Raw genomic sequence first — 17,977 nt, 5'->3', positions numbered from 1 at the left:
TCTGTAACAGATCATGCATGGTAATAATGCAGTGACTCATTTTAATTATTCATCTGGCCTGTTTCACACAACTAAAGATATTCCGTTAATGATGAGTGACTGTGATAGAGTTCATCCATAAGGATAGCATTGAAGAGTAGGCTACAGCTGCACAACACTGAGATGATCCTGAAATGAAAATAAGTACAGTAATCGACCGTGGCTTTGGCACTGAGTTTCACTCAAGAAGGATCTGACTTGAAACAGGATCAACATTCAAAGTCAGTCCACAAATGAATGGAAAACCAATTCATTGTTCGGGTACAACACAACAACATCCTGTCCCTGAAAGACAACAATACATCTGGATTCTGTTGGTCAAATTGACGGTAGGAGGCCATCACTGAAGAGGAATCCATACAGCACCTCACTAGCTCATACTTTGTCTGTTTAATAACTGTCACTTTCCTTAATAGTAAGTGCTCTGATCTAAGTAATGTGGACGGCAGTAAGTCATCACGGGTGAGAGCTGTCACTCGATGAATAGAGGTAAGGATGTTGCTACTGGTAATTAATTTCAGAGATGCCTTTCGGCCTTCCCCCTCGAGCATCTGTAACAAAGCTGTAGTAATCAATGGCAGCAACCATCAATGTCAGCAGCATCCACACTGCTGCCATGTGGGATTCATACAGAGAGAGAGAGGGAGTGAGAGAGGGAGAGTCGGCGAGAGAGAGAGAGAGAGAGAGAGAGAGAGAGAGAGAGAGAGAGAGATTTGTGACCTGTTGCCACGAGAAAAGGGCAACCAGTGAAGAACAAACACCATTGTAAATACAACCCATATCTATGCTTATTTATTTTATCTTGTGTCCTTTAACCATTTGTACATTGTTAAAACACTGTATATATATAATATGACATTTGTAATGTCTTTATTGTTTTGAAACTTCTGTATGTGTAATGTTTACTGTTAATTTTGGTTGTTTTTCACTTTATATAATCACTTTGTATGTTGTCTACCTCACTTGCTTTGGCAATGTTAACACATGTTTCCCATGCCAATAAAGCCCTTGAATTGAATTGAATTGAGAGAGAGAGAGGGGGGGGGGAGGAAGAGAGTTGGAGAGAGAGAGAGAGAGGGAGAGTCGGAGAGAGAGAGAGAGAGAGAGAGAGAGAGAGTCGGAGAGAGAGAGAGGGAGAGTCGAGAGAGAGAGAGAGAGAGAGAGAGAGAGAGAGAGAGAGAGAGAGAGAGAGAGAGGCGGGCAGAGAGAGAGAGAGAGAGAGAGAGCGAGAGAGGGGAGAGAGAGAGAGAGAGAGAGAGAGGGGGAGAGAGGGAGAGTCAGAGAGAGAGAGAGAGAGAGAGAGAGAGAGAGAGAGAGGGAGAGCGAGAGAGGGAGGAGGAGAGAGAGAGGGAGGAGGAGAGAGAGAGAGGGAGGAAGAGAGGGAGGAGGAGAGAGAGGGAGGAGGAGAGAGATAGGGAGAGTCGAGAGAGAGAGAGAGAGAGAGAGAGAGAGAGAGAGAGATAGAGGGAGGAGGAGAGGGAGAGAGAGAGAGAGGGAGGAGGAGAGAGAGTGAGAGAGACAGAGAGAGAGAAAGATAGAGGGAGGGATAGTGGTTAAGAGGTTGGGCCAGTAAGCAAAAGTTTGCTGGTTCGAATCTCCGAGTGAACTAGGTAAAAAATCTATCCATGTGCCCTTGAACAAGGCACTTAGCCCTAATCTTGTAAGTCTGGATAATAGCGTCTGCTAAATAAGAGAGAGGGTAAAAATATTAGTCATAGCAGGTCTGACACCCAGAGCACTGGTTAATTTCCTCCCCTGGCTCGAGTCCGTCAATGAAGATAAGAGTCATTTCAGCCTAGGAATGACTGCCTATCCGTTTTTAAAAACCCTCGTAGTCACAGAAACCAGGACATTGATTTCAAATGTCTTCATTTAAGAAGAAAGGCCTCTCTAGCCTCCTCCATGTTAGAATCCTCTCTGCCAACAGCTCATTATCAACCACACACATAATCCTTCAAATTGGCTACAAATGCCAGCCTAAAGAGCTAAGCTGCAGAAAACATTTAGGAAACCTTAAACGAGTATTTTCTTTACTGATATTCCTAGTGAAATGTGGTATCCTGTTTGTGCGGGGTAGTAGTCCATGTTAATAGTAGGCTAAGTGCAGTGTTTCTGTCTGCCTTTGAATAAATCAATGTTGACACAATGCTGCTCTTGGACTTTCCCCTCGTTATATTAATTTGTGGGTAGTTTTAGTGTTGTGTTTGTCCAAAGCCCCCAGCCATGTGAAGTGAACTGGTGTCATGAAGCTCACTGTCAGAGCCAGGGAAAAAAGTCAACGATGAAGTGTTGGTCTGTAGCAAACTACTACGCTGTGGTCGCATATTAAATGGATGTAAATACTGTGGAAAATTCCTGCCAGCTATTACCTGGAAGAAGAGGCAGAGGTATCATATTAGAATATATCTGACATGCAGGGTTAGCCATGCAGCACCCATCACTAGCTGGCACAGCCACAAAGTCATAAAATCTGATTTTAAACCTAATCCTAACCTTAACCCTAACCTTAACCACACTGCTAACCCTAATGCCTAGCCATAACCTTAAATTAAAAACACTTTTTTTTTCATTAATTTGTTCAATATACCCAATTGTGACTTTGCAGCTGGTCTATCGCTCGGTTCAGCCTCCAGGACAACTCATGACAATAAATGTTAATCTGCAAGAAATAATGGAATATTATAAAATAAACTTTTGCTCAAAGACAATTGACATAGTACAGCTGCTCCATTGTTACTGAGAAAGGATGTCAACAAGTCCACTATACTGTCCTTATGAAACTAGCTTCACAGACAGACAGGAGGCTTCACAGACAGATGGGAGGTTTCACAGAGTATACTGTACTTTCAATGCTCAGACGCTTGGGCCCTTGGGTATTAAGGGTTAAGTGGACAAACCTACAGCTGCTGTGAACTAGCCAATGATGGCCAATGGCCTCAATCTAGGGGCTTTGGTCACGCATTAAGCACTTGTCAGAAGGGAGCAGTGAATTGCAGCGCAGGACTTCAGGTCAACTCACAAGACAAAGTGCTGTTGCCAAAAGACGGCAGTCTGGAGGGAAGGAATGAAGGAGCACAGGAGGGGATGGGAGCTACATTCCCTTGCAGCGAGCGGCAGATTGAGAAAATGGTAATGTATTCCTCCCAGCATCTGCATGTAACCAAGGGAACATACTTTTATGCAATATGTATATGGTAGGAACCATCAAAGTAGCTATTCACTTCACACCGCCACCTTTCCAGATGCTCTTTCCACAAAGTGCCCAGGCAATACCTCTAGTCTAGACCCTAGAGACCGTGTGGCTGTGGCTGTGGCATTGTAACACATTGTAACTCCTGGGAGAGCCACTCCAGATTGATCACCATGTTGAGGCAGCAAAGGGCTATAGCATCTTTCTCAGGGCCTGGCCGGCCAGCAGATCCCTGTAAACTCACTACCTCACTCATCAGACTGCAGCATTCAGCAGCACGTTGACTGGATGAGAGCTGCTGTGAGCTGCAGGGAAGAGGAAAACAAATTCCAAGTGACCCGACTATTTCATTTCCAACATCATGGCTGTGATCAATCTCTCCTGCCGTGAGCCCCCCACACAACGGAGACAATCATTCACTACTTGAGAGGCAGCTATGGGAGTATTGACTGAAGGAAGATGACAGTGTGTGTGTGTGTGTGTGTGTGTGTGTGTGTGTGTGTGTGTGTGTGTGTGTGTGTGTGTGTGTGTGTGTGTGTGTGTGTGTGTGTGTGTGTGCCTGTATATGTGTGTGTTTTCAGAGGACCTATGAGACTCACGGAGGCAAACAGCTGTCTAACAGCCATTATTGCAAGTGATGATTAACATTATCATCATTAGGGCTGTCTCCTACAAGTGTCCTGAAGGATGCAAATCAATACAAGACTGAAATGGATTGATTGAAAATGATATGTGCTGAACAGAGGTAAAAGACCATGGATCTAGCACGGTGTATTACATCGATCACCCAGACAACGCTAGCTAGGCTAGTAAACAGAGTATCAAAACATAGCAGCGGAAGATACCGCGGACTGCAAAGCATAGATGATACAACGTATCGCTGCGATCAATACTGCTAGTCTTGTGGTTTCAGATTGAATGAGTTGATCAGAGGCAGATATCTAATTCTACTTGAATGTGTGGAAACAGATCAGTGCCTTTTGAAATCCGTCTCCGCTTCTTGTTCATTTGTTCCAATTGTGTCACCATATGTTACGCCATGGCTGTCATGTACATCCAATCATTGATCGTACTCCTACTTCTTCACTAGTTGATTTGAATTTTAAAAAAGGTCATCATGCTTCATGTCAGCTTTAGTTTAGCAGTATCAGACAATGTTCTGTCTGTGTGAAGCTATTAACTGCAGAAGGTAACAGTCTGGGTTGCACTTAACAAAGGACTTCAGTCAGTGCTGCTCTGGTCAACGGCATGCAAATTGTGCTTGATTATCTAAAGTGGTTTACTTTACATTTAGCCTATATGCAAACCATTCACTCTGATCGGCAGGTGGATTTTTGGGCCTAACACATTGGTCCTATTCCATCAACGTCTATGGGCTGTCATTGCTGACAGATCACTGCCATATTTAACATCCTTTAATATAAATTACGAAGTCAAGTGCATGGCTCTAATTGATTTGCTGGGGCCTATTATTGGTCAAACTGTGAGTATCCCCATTGGGGTCAGCAGCAGCAGCGAGGTACCAATTCCTTCCTGACATCCTCCCTGTACTTTAGTCTGTTGAACGGAAAATATGGCGAGCCGTGAGATGTGGTCCACAACTACAGTACGCAGTGTCCCAAATGGCACCCTATTCCCTACATTGCACCCTATTCCCTACATTGCACCCTATTCCCTACATTGCACCCTATTCCCGACATTGCACCCTATTCCCTACATTGCACTTCCTGCACTTCCCATAGGGCTCTGGTCTAAGGTAGTGCACTATGTAGGGAATAGGGTGCCATTTGAGACACAGCCACACTGTAGTGGTGGAGTGACGGTGCTAGATAGAAGAATAGAAGGATAGAAGGATATATTCAGTGGCTGTACTGTTTGGAAGTAGTCTAACGGGAACCAAGGCCTGGCTGGTGAGGCAGATAGCACGCTAACTTGTCTTATTTACAGCAACTCTTCATCCGAAGTGGCACACTGAGACGTGAAACCATCAGTAACTGAGTCCCATCATCTCAGAGAGAAATTCTTTATTTCAGAGCTGCCATTGATTTGGTGGAAAATAAACAACCCCAGGAAGAGATTGGCTGTTCCATATTTGAATCATAATTCAAATGAGGCTGTAAAAGAATCTGGAAGTTAGTTTTAATATTTTGTCATAATTACTAGGAGAGTCAGCTGACAGGAATCATTTGTCTTTTAAACGTGTCTGTCACTAAGGAACGGATACTAAAGAGCAGAGATATATCCTGCGGTAGAGGAGGAGTTTGAGATATCACATTTGCATCAATCATTGTCAAGAGATTAGGCTAGAATCCACAGCAGTCATCAATGTTTGCTGGTGGGAAATCCAGGAGCAATTATACTAAGAATGAATATAGATGGCTGGGTCTGTTTATTTTAGTCATGGAATTTGGATTCTATCTTGGCTTAAGTGGACATTGTGGTGGTCACAGACCAGAGGTACGGTACCTTCAGGACTTAGCCTGAAGTGACACGTTCAATCAAATATTTCAAATCTTATTAGCAAAAATAATGATTTTAATTAATTGAAAATGTGTATATCATTGTGCTTTTCTGTAAGCTCAATTTAATTTTAAACCTCTTTGATCATTCAAATTGTCAGAGTACATATTAAGGGATTTTTCTTAATTGAATTTATGTTGATATGCCACAAGAGGCCAGATGTGGCCCCAGGGCCAGTATTTAGGTATCACCACTCTGTATGGTTGTTTTCTAACTTGTCCCCTCTGTTCTCTCCCCTTATAGGATCAGGGCAACTGCTTTGACACAAAATGGCCGACGTGGGTGCAGTTGCTGCTTCCTCTAAGGCAGTGGATCCCAAACTTTTTATAGTCCTGTACCCCTTCAAACATTCAGCCTCCAACTGCGTACCCCCTCTAGCACCAGGGTCAGCTGTACCCCCTCTAGCACCAGGGTCAGCTGTACCCCCTCTAGCACCAGGGTCAGCTGTACCCCCTCTAGCACCAGGGTCAGCTGTACCCCCTCTAGCACCAGGGTCAGCGCACTATCAAATGTTGTTTTTTGCCATCATTGTAAGCCTGCCACACACACACTATACAATACATTTATTAAACATAAGAATTAGTGTTTTTGTCACAACCCGGCTCATGGGAAGTGACAAAGAGCTCTTATAGGACCAGGGAACAAATAATAATATAATAATAATCAATAATTTTCTCTTTATTTAGCCATCTTACATATAAAACTTTATTTGTTCATCAAAAATTGTTAATAACGTACCACAGGTTAATGAGAAGGATGTGCTTGAAAGGATGTACATAACTCTGCAATGTTGGATTTTATTGGAGAGTCTCAGTCTTAAATAATTTTCCACACACAGTCTGTGCCTGTATTTAGTTTACGCCAATGAGGGCCGAGAATGCACTCTCACATAGGTACTTGGTTGCAAAGGGCATCAGTGTCTTAACAGCGTGATTTTGCAAGGCAAGATTATTCTTGAGGGCAGCCCAATCAAGAAATCTGGCAGTGGCTTCCTATTAAATTACATTTTCACAGAACCACTTGTTGCAATTTCAAGGCATGAAAGGGATAAGGAATCCAGTTGTTTGTGTTTTGGGAAAGTACCTGCGTAATTGCACACCCAACTCACTCAGGTGCTTCGCTATATCACATTTGACATTGTCCGTAAGCTTGAGTTCATTTGCACACAACAAATCATACAATGATGGAAAGACCTGTGTGTTGTCTTTGTTAATGCAGACAGAGAAGAGCTCCAACTTCTTAATCAAAGCATCAATTTTGAATATAGCTGCGGAGAGTCCCTGTTATCCTATATTCAGATCACTCAGGCGAGAAAAAATATCACCTAGTCATGCAAGCGGTGAGACAAGTGAAAATGGTGGTCAGTAAAGAAAACTTTAAGGTCGTCTCTCAATTTAAAGAAATGTGTCAATACTTTGCCCCTTGATAACCAGCACCAGTATGTTGTAAAAGCATTACATGGTCACTATCATTGCATAGTGCATAAAATACACTAGAGTTCAGGGGCTTTGCTTTAACAAAGTTAACAATTTTCACTGAAGTGTCCAAAATGTTTTTCAAGCTGTCAGGTATTCCTTGGGCAGCAAGAGCCTCTCGGTCGATGCTGCAGTTGCCACTCCACTATGTCTCCCTGTCATTGCTTTTGTGCCATCAGTACAGATACCAACACATCTTGACCACCACCAAGTCCATTTGATGTCACAAAGCTGTTCAGTCCTTAAAAATATCCTCTCCTGTTTGCAGAAAAGGATGTCTTCCTTAATTGACCCCCCATAAACGTAACGGGCCATATACCAGGAGCTGTGCCAGGTTCGCCACGTCTGTTGACTCATCCAGCTGTAATGCATAGAATTCACTGGCTTGTTTGTGAAGCAGTAATTGTTTCAAAACATCTCCTGCCATGTCACTGATGTGTCGTGAAACAATGTTGTTTGATGAAGGAATTGTCTGTATAGTTTTTTTGGCCTTTCCCCCAGCATTGTCCCAGCCATATCCGTGGCATCAGGAAGATTTTAGTCCTACACAATAGTATGGGGCTTGCCTGTCCTAGCCACTCGGTAGCTCATCATATAAGACTCCTCTAGCCCCTTCTTATTAATGGTATCTGTCGCTTTTATACGTCTTACTACTCGAAAGTCTTCTTAATTCTCGCTCAAAAAACTCCTGTGGCTTAATTTTTCAAATTGGCATGTTTTGTTTCTGAATGTCTGCGCATGAGTGAAGTTTTTATCGAGTTGTGAGATAGTACTTTTGCACATATAACACACTGTGGCTGAGGAAAGGCACTACTCCCAAAATAAGTGAACCCCAAATCAATGTAGTTCTCATCATATTTGCGGTTCAACGTCCCTGACTGTTGTTTGGTGCTAGGTGAGAGGGCAGTAGCTCTTCGGCTGCATCAGATTCACAACTGTCAGTGTCTATGCTAGCTGGGCTAACAACAAATGTAGAATTACTGATGCTAGCATTGGATGTGCTCGTGGAAGCACAACATCTTGTGTCGTCGACAGGTGCAGGTGTAGTACTGCGGGTAGTAGCAGTACCATTAGTAGAGCTGGTATGTGTCTCTATGGACGCGGGCCTTACTATTTTTAACCATTTAGCCATTTTCGAGCAAACAGAATGAGCAGCAGCTACGTTTGGCTACATACGGACCGTTTGTGGAATTCCCGCGAGAGAGTAACGTTTAATGTGATTGGATGTTAATTATTTGACTAGGTTACCTGTATTTCACATTGTGTTTTTATTTCGCTGAACACTAGATGGTTTAATTGTATTTTTGGCAGTGAAACGAGGCAACTCAGGTGAGGAAAAAAAACTCACCCAAATGTATAGCCCTGTTTGAAAATGTGAAGACATTAAAAATATATATTTTAAAATGTGAACCACATTTTTATTTGGCGTACCCCCGATGGCATTGTGTGTACCCCTAGGGGAACACCTGCTCTACGGTGATGACAAATTATGCATGTCTGCTGAGTCTGGTCAACACCTAGTCTAAAGATGACTGGGTTGCTATTGTGATATCTGGGAATATAATGAGAGGAAACATTTCCATTGTATCGAATTAATTCATTAAAGTCTACTGAAAGTGTCTTGCCTTGTTAGCGAGAAGCACAAGAAGACAGCTGCTTTAGAACCAAGTCTAATTCTGAGTACTGCATTCCATTCAAATCATTGCTAGGTTACCCAACAGTGGCTGTTCAGGCCTCCCCCCTATTGAATCTACCAGCAAGTATGGTCAAAACACAATGTCAAAGCTGACAACACTGTCCACAAACACTGTTTCGAAACGGGGACATTTCCTCTACAGAAGGACTGAATAAAATGGAAATAATAACAGGGGAAAAAAATTTCATACTCTGTGATCAAATGGTTTGGGGTCTAGAGGCCTTGTATCACCTGCAGCGATTCTCTCCTGAATGTGATGTGTTGCATTAAACAAATTCTCTGTTTGATCAACCATTTATTCAACATCAGCACTCTAACAAACAAAGAGGATATTATGGATGACAAATGGGAAAACGTCCCTGTTTTGTAGGGTCAGGCGTTTAGACGACACATGTCCTGTAATGTCTATGTTGATCAAACAGCTTCCAGCTGGAAAGTACGGTGATGAAGTTTTTAGATTTTTTTATTTCATCTTTATTTAAGTACATTTAAAAACAAAGGAAAGATAATGAAACGATATAAACCATTTCAGGTCAATAGGATTTAAAGCATAACTCAGGCAAGCTGCCTGATTCATGGTAAAGAAAAAAGGTTGTCTCTAATAGGAAAGTGAACAATGGACCTGGACTAACAACGCAGTGCGGAGCAGGGCTTTTATTTATCAGAGGACACATTTCAAATAACCACCTCAGGCTCCGGCTCATCCACCTACCTGGAAGGGAAGTCCACAGGGACTGTCGCCATGAAAGCGAAAATATTTCCTCAAGCTCTAGGGCTGTAGGCCCAGCTGTCTGATATGCTTTAAAGGCCCTGCTGCAGGCCCAGCTGTCTAATATGCATTGAAGGCCCTGCTGCAGGCCCTGCTGTCTGATATGCATTAAAGGCCCTGCTGCAGGTCCAGCTATCTGATATGCATTAAAGGCCCTGCTGCAGGCCCTGCTGTCAGACATGCATTAAAGGCCCTGCTGCAGGCCCAGCTGTCTGATATGCATAAAAGGCCCTGCTGCAGGCCCTGCTGTCTGATATGCATTAAAGGCCCTGCTGTCTGATATGCATTAAAGGCCCTGTTGTCTGATATGCATTAAAGGCCCTGCTGTCCTATATGTATTAAAGGCCCTGCTGTCCTATATGTATTAAAGGCCCTGCTGTCCTATATGTATTAAAGGCCCTGCTGTCTGATATGTATCAAAGGCCCTGCTGTCTGATATGTATTAAAGGCCCTGCTGTCTGATATGCATTAAAGGCCCTGCTGTCAGATATGTATTAAAGGCCCTTCTGTCTGATATGCATTAAAGGCCCTGCTGTCTGATATGCATTAAAGGCCCTGCTGTCTGATATGTATTAAAGGCCCTGCTGTCAGATATGTATCAAAGGCCCTGCTGTCAGATATGTGTCAAAGGCCCTGCTGTCTGATATGTATTAAAGGCCCTGCTGTAGGCCCTGCTGTCAGATATGTATTAAAGGCCCTGCTGTCAGATATGTATTAAAGGCCCTGCTGTCAGATATGTGTCAAAGGCCCTGCTGTCTGATATGTATTAAAGGCCCTGCTGTAGGCCCTGCTGTCAGATATGTATTAAAGGCCCTGCTGTCAGATATGTATCAAAGGCCCTGCTGTCAGATATGTGTCAAAGGCCCTGCTGTCTGATATGTATTAAAGGCCCTGCTGTAGGCCCTGCTGTCAGATATGTATTAAAGGCCATGCTGTCTGATATGCATTAAAGGCCCTGCTGTCTGATATGCATTAAAGGCCCTGCTGTCAGATATGTATTAAAGGCCCTGCTGTAGGCCCTGCTGTCAGATATGTATTAAAGGCCCTGCTGTAGGCCCTGCTGTCAGATATGCAATAAAGGCCCTGCTGTCTGATATGTTTTAAAGGCCCTGCTGTCTGATATGTATTAAAGGCCCTGCAGTAGGCCCTGCTGTCAGATATGCAATAAAGGCCCTGCTGTCTGATATGTGTCAAAGGCCCTGCTGTCTGATATGTATTAAAGGCCCTGTTGTCTGATATGCATTAAAGGCCCTGCTGTCTGATATGTATTAAAGGCCCTGCTGTAGGCCCTGCTGTCAGATATGTATTAAAGGCCCTGCTGTCTGATATGTATTAAAGGCCCTGCTGTCAGATATGTATTAAAGGCCCTGCTGTCTGATATGTATCAAAGGCCCTGCTGTCAGATATGTGTCAAAGGCCCTGCTGTCTGATATGTATTAAAGGCCCTGCTGTAGGCCCTGCTGTCAGATATGTATTAAAGGCCATGCTGTCTGATATGCATTAAAGGCCCTGCTGTCTGATATGCATTAAAGGCCCTGCTGTCAGATATGTATTAAAGGCCCTGCTGTCTGATATGCATTAAAGGCCCTGCTGTAGGCCCTGCTGTCAGATATGTATTAAAGGCCCTGCTGTAGGCCCTGCTGTCAGATATGCAATAAAGGCCCTGCTGTCTGATATGTTTTAAAGGCCCTGCTGTCTGATATGTATTAAAGGCCCTGTTGTCTGATATGCATTAAAGGACAATTGAAAACACAACATAAGCAAATATCCTTCTGAGAATGAATAAACTACTACTAAAAGATCTCCATCACTGTACAGTATGTCTTCCATTATATGTTGTTTTTCCCACAGATTCATCCAGATTCATCCTTGAATGACATGTACAGATGTTTATAAATATTCGCTATACAAATACATTTCTCAAGGTCTCTCCTTTGCCTGCATGTTATCAATGAAGGAATGATGTCCTCCCTCTATTCCATCAATAGCCAGAGAAATGCTAGGTCACAGGAAATGTCTCTCCTCCCACATCGCTCCCCTGGTAGAACCACCTTTAATACGTCCCTGTGGGACACGGTGGATATGGCAGCACATAGCATTCCGCTGGTTCAAATTAGAGCTGATAAAGGCTCCAAGAGAGACTTTGACTCCCTGATGGGGTGAAAGAGAGAGAAAGAGAGAGATAGAGAGAGAGCAAGAGAGAGAGAGAGAGAGAGAGAGAGAGCGCAAGAGAGAGAGAGAGAGGCCATCTGGCCGTCAGCGGGGTAGTCGGGAGACACCTTTCTACCGCTGCTGTCCCTTACTGTAACACCACTGATATCGCTTACTGATTCCACTTACTGTAATACCACTGATATCCCTTACTACCACTTACTATAACACCACTGATATCCCTTACTACCACTTACTGTAACACCACTGATATCGCTTACTGATTCCACTTACTGTAATACCACTGATATCCCTTACTACCACTTACTGTAACACCACTGATATCGCTTACTGATTCCACTTACTGTAATACCACTGATATCCCTTACTACCACTTACTGTAACACCACTGATATCGCTTACTGATTCCACTTACTGTAATACCACTGATATCCCTTACTACCACTTACTGTAACACCACTGATATCCCTTACTACCACTTACTGTAACACCACTGATATCCCTTACTACCACTTACTGTAACACCACTGATATCCCTTACTACCACTTACTGTAACACCACTGATATCCCTTACTACCACTTACTGTAATACCACTGATATCCCTTACTGTAAAACCACTGATATCCCTTACTACCACTAACTGTAACACCACTGATATCCCATACTGTAACACCACTGATATCCCTTACTGTAACATCAATGATATCCCTTACTGTAATACCACTGATATCTAGAATGAACACATGGCCATGTCCTCATCATATACCACTTCACAATATACTGCTATATTTGCCATGACTCTCAATATATCACACAAAGCCAGTGTAATTGTATTGAAACTGTGGTGAAATGCAGGATGCTGAAGGACCTCAACTGAGAAGTGACTATTCTTTGAGGAGTATGTATGAATGGCATATGCCATCCATTGTTGAAAGCACTTGACTCTGAGATTGCAAAGGGAATGTTGACTGCTGTTAAAGCAACATTTGTGCGCAAACATGTGGAAAGGCTGAGAGACAGATCCATTATCCAACTGTTCCATGGACCACTACAGAAGAACACACAATGCTGTTTCTTCTAAAGCCCATTCTGCAGCTGAAGGTGCTGTCTTAGTGTAGCAGAGTGGCAGGCTGATCAAAAGTTTTGTTGTACAGTAGGGTGAATATTCTGACTCTCGTCTATTTCACAGTCTAATTTGTTCTCTTGTTGGCTTAAAGTTCACAAATCAGGGAATGTAGAGAGAACTATGGAGGGATGGACAGGGAGAGAGAGAGAGAAAGAGAGAGAGACAAACAGAGTGAGAGAGCGAGAGAGAGAGGGAACTATGAGTGTGTATGAGAGACAGACATTCTCTTCTGAACTGGAGATGCCATCTGTCAATGTCAGGCGTGGATAGACAGTGCTTATTTGACAAATGCCAAGGCAACCTGAAGATGGTTCATAATAAATAGCAGCCCAGATTGGAGCCCGAACCGACAGCACTCAATAGAACCAAAAGCCAATAGAACCACAAAAGTTAGCTGTTTATGCATTTAATGTCCTTAGCATTAGTGCATCAACAGGAATAGAAATGTAACATAGAAAAAAGCCATTACTCTTAAAAGTAGATGGACATCAGAAGATTCCATTTGGACCTTCCTTTGAATATTCATCATCCAACATCAACTCCAACCAACCACAGTTAAGTTGACTCAATCACACACTCGTCTCTCCATGATTCCAATACCTGGAGAGGTTCAACCACGGGGCTGGAGTGACAGACAGCTAACAGACAGTTAAATGGAGACGTACCTGAGCCTCTCTTGGACACTGTTTTGAAACCTCGAACCACTGCAGCATAGAGAAGAATCTGGAGTGTGATGGGAGCTTTCATTTTTCACCTGGCCAAGTGTCCTATGGGGTTAGAGGAGAGGAGAGAGAGGTTAGAGACTATCCATAAAGGTAAGAATAATGAACAAATCCTTTAGAGAAGATAATGTGCTTTGTAGACAAAACATAAATCAAGAAACACACGCTAAATCTAAACAGTCATTTTTCTTTTTATGCCTCTAAAGTGCGAGCAAAGTACATCCCATCATGTAGAACTCAATAGATCCCTTTAACTGGCTTCAACAGCTCCCTCACTCTTCCTAGACAGTCATTTTGTCTAAATCACAGTGTGCTATAGACCACAATCATGACGGAACACCTCATGTATTAGATTTGGAAGGGAAACGGTGTATCCTGAATATGTTGCTTCATGGTTTAAGGATGACATACAACATAAAGAAGTAAATCATGATAGAGTATAACATTAAGGCAAACATATTATTAGGAAACGGCAGCAAACATACAAATATTTAAGCCCACATACATTCCCTTATGCTTGCAATCATTAATACATTTAAAAAAAGTAAAATCTAAAACAGTGAAACAGCCCACTGGGCACAGATGTCAATTTAACATCTATTCCACGTTGGTTCATGGAAACAACATTGATTCAACCAGTATGTGCCCAGTAGGAATGGCTGTAACACTAACAATCAATAACAAGAACCACTGAAGGGTGAGTGGAGGTACAGTATTTGTTACAGCGCCTTTGGAAAGTATTCAGACCCCTTGACTTTATCAACATTTAGTTTGGTTACAGCTTTATTCTAAAATTGATTAAATAGTTGTTTCCCCTCGTCAATCTACACACAATACCCCGTAATGACAAAGCAAAAACTGGTTTTAAGAAATTGTTCTAAATTATAATAATACAAAAAACCTGAAATATCACATTTACAGTGCCTTGCAAAAGTATTCATCCCCTTTGGTGTTCTTCCTATTTTGTTGCATTACAACCTGTAATTTAAATTGATTTTTATTTGGTTTTCATGTAATGGACAAAATTCAACACCTTTGCTATTGTAACGGTCGTCCTATGAAGGAGAAGAGGACCAAGGTGCAGCGTGGTATGTGTCCATATCTTTTAATAAAGAACTTGAACACTGAACAAAAACAATAAACCGACAACCGAAAACAGTTCTGGCTGGTGCAGAGCCCCAACAGAAAACAGAAAACAATCACCCACGAAACACAATAGAAAACAGGCTACCTACATATGGTTCTCAATCAGGGAGAATGATTGACAGCTGCCTCTGATTGAGAACCATGCCAAGCCAAACACAGAAATAGTAAATCATAGAAAAACGAACATAGACAACCCACCCAACTCACACCCTGACCATACTAAAACAAAGACATAACAAAATAACTAAGGTCAGAACGTGACAGCTATGAAGCCCCTAAAGAAGATCAGGTGCGACCAATTACCTTCAAAAGTCACATAATTAGTTAAATAAAGTCCACCTGTGTGCAATCTAAGTGTCACATGTTCTGTCACATGATCTCAGTATATATACACTTGTTCTGAAAGGCCCCAGAGTATGCAACACCACTAAGCAAGGGGCACCACCAAGCAAGCGGCACCATGAAGACCAAGGAGCTCTACAAACAGGTCAGGGACAAAGTTGTGGATAGGAACAGATCAGGGTTGGGTTATAAAAAAAGATCAGAAACTTTGAACATCCCATGGAGCACCATTAAAGAGAGAGGGCCGCCCACCAAAACTCGCGGACCAGGAAAGGAGGGCATTAATCAGAGAGGCAACAAAGAGACCAAAGATACCCCTTCAAGGAGCTGCAAAGCTCCACAGCGGAGATTGGAGTATCTGTCCATAGAACCACTTTAAGCCGTACACTCCACAGAGCTGGGCTTTATGGAAGAGTGGCCAGAAAAAAAGCCATTGCTTAAAGAAAAAAATAAGCAAACACGTTTGGTGTTCGCAAAAGGCATGTGGGAGACTCCCCAAATACGTGTATATGGAAGAAAGTGCTCTGGTCAGATGAGACTAAAATTGAGCTTTTTGGCCGTCAAGGAAAACGCTATGTCTGGCGCAAACCCAACAGCTCTCATCACCCCGAGAACACCATGCCCACAGTGAAGCATGTTGGTGGCAGCATCATGCTGTGGGGATGTTTTTCCATCGGCAGGGACTGGGAAACTTGCAGAATTGAAGGAATGATGGATGGCACTAAATAAAAGGAAATTCTTGAGGGAAACCTGTTTCAGTCTTTGAGAGATTTGAGACTGGGACAGAGGTTCACCTTCCAGCAGCACAATGACCCTAAGCATACTGCTAAAGCAACACTCGAGTGGTTTAAAGGGAAACATTTAAATGTGTTGGAATGGCTTAGTCAAAACCCAGACCTCAATCCAATTGACAATCTGTGGTACGACTTAAAGATTACTGTACACCAGCGGAACCCATCCAACTTGAAGGAGCTGGAGCAGTTTTGCCTTGGAGAATGGGCAAAAATACCAGTGTCTAGATGTGCCAAGCTTATAGAGACACCCCAAGAGACTTGCAGCTGTAATTGCTGCTAAAGGTGGCCATACAAAGTATTGACTTGGGGGGGGTGAATAGTTATGCACACTCAAGTTTTCCGTTTTTTATCTTATTTCTTGTTTGTTTCACAATGAAATAAAATATGCATCTTCAAAGTAGTAGGCATGTTGTGTAAATCAAATGATACAAACCCCCCAAAAAATACATTTAATTCCAGGTTGTAAGGTTTGGGGTCACTTAGAAATGTCCTTGTTTTTGAAAGAAAAGCAATTTTCTTGTCTATTAAAATAACATCAAATTGATCAGAAATACAGTGTAGGCACTGTTCATTTTGTAAATTACTGTTGTAGATGGAAATGGCTGATTCTTTTAGGCATACAGGGGCCCATTATCAGCAACCATCACTCCTGTGATCCAATGGCACATTTTGTTAGCTAATGCAAGTTTATAATTTTAAAAGGCTAATTGATCATTAGAAAACCCTTTTGCAATTATGTTAGCACAGCTGAAAACTGTTGTTCTGATTAAAGAAGCAATAAAACTGGCCTTCTTTAGACTAGTTGAGTATCTGGAGCATCAGCATTTGTGGGTTCGATTACAGGCTCAAAATGGCCAGAAACAAATAACTTTCTTCTGAAACTCGTCAGTCTATTCTTGTTCTGAGAAATGAAGGCTATTCCATGTGAGAAATTGCCAAGAAACTGAAGATCTCGTACAACGATATGTACTATTTCTTTCACAGAACAAACTGGCTCTAACCAGAATAGAAAGAGGAGTGGGAGGCTCCGGTGCACAATTGAGCAAGAGGACAAGTACATTAGAGTGTCTAGTTTGAGACAGGCCTCTCACATGTCCTCAACTGGCAGCTTCATTAAATAGTACCCGCAAAACACCAGTCTCAACATCAACAGTGAAGAGGCGACTCTGGGATGCTGGCCATCTAGGCTGAGTTCCTCTGTCCAATGTCTGTGTTATTTTAATTTTAATATTTTATTTTTATTGGCCAATTTGAGATATATATTTTTCTTTGCAACTCTGCCTGGAAGGCCAGCATCCCGGAGTCACCTCTTCACTGTTGTTGTTGAGACTGGTGTTATGTGGGTACTACTCCTGCGTTGTCTTGGCTGTGTGCTTAGGATTGTTGTCCTGTTGGACTGTCGCCCCAGTCTGAGGTCCTGAGCGCTCTGTTGCAGGTTTTCATCAAGGATCTCTCTGTACTTTGATCTGTTCATCTTTGCCTCGATCTGGAATAGTATCCCAGTCCCTACCGCTGAAAAACATCCCCACAGTATGATGCTGCCACCACCATGCATCACCGTAGGAATGGTGCCAGGTTTCTGTTAGTGAGTCTAGTTGATAGGTAATCGACTAGCCGGACTGTTCCCCGGACTCCAGTTGTAGGGATTTGTACAATGCACAAACAAGGCTATTGAACCTGACATCCTCCAGACATAACGCTTTGCATGCAGGCCAAAGAGTTTAATCTTGGTTTCATCAGACCAGAGAATCTTGTTTCTCATGGTCTGAAAGTCTTTAGGTGCCTTTTTGCACTCTCCAAGTGGGCTGTTATGTGCCTTTTACTGAGGAGTGGCTTCTGTTTGGCCAGTCTACCATAAAGCCCTGATTGGTGGAGTGCTGCATAGTTGGTTGTCCTTCTAGAAGGTTTTCCCATTTCCACAGAGAAACTCTAGAGCTCTCTCACAGTGACCATCAGGTTCTTGGTCACTTCCTGACCAAGGTCC

At 42.7% G+C, this 17,977-nt stretch overlaps 1 protein-coding gene across 1 annotated transcript in view; it reads right to left on the bottom strand.

Annotated features, from left to right (window-relative positions):
• The window catches only part of LOC139414081 (interleukin-1 receptor accessory protein-like 1), a 362,260-nt gene that overhangs the window by 328,489 nt on the left and 15,794 nt on the right, over positions 1 to 17,977 (bottom strand). The window contains exon 2 of the mRNA XM_071161964.1: positions 13,655 to 13,756. Within this exon, the coding sequence (XP_071018065.1) occupies positions 13,655 to 13,736 (82 nt within the window). The 5' untranslated portion in view covers positions 13,737 to 13,756. The remainder of the gene's footprint in view (positions 1 to 13,654; positions 13,757 to 17,977) is intronic.

This window comes from Oncorhynchus clarkii, chromosome 7 (assembly GCF_045791955.1).
Source record: "Oncorhynchus clarkii lewisi isolate Uvic-CL-2024 chromosome 7, UVic_Ocla_1.0, whole genome shotgun sequence".
NCBI lineage: Eukaryota > Metazoa > Chordata > Actinopteri > Salmoniformes > Salmonidae > Oncorhynchus > Oncorhynchus clarkii.
This window is presented reverse-complemented; position numbering and strand designations above follow the sequence as displayed.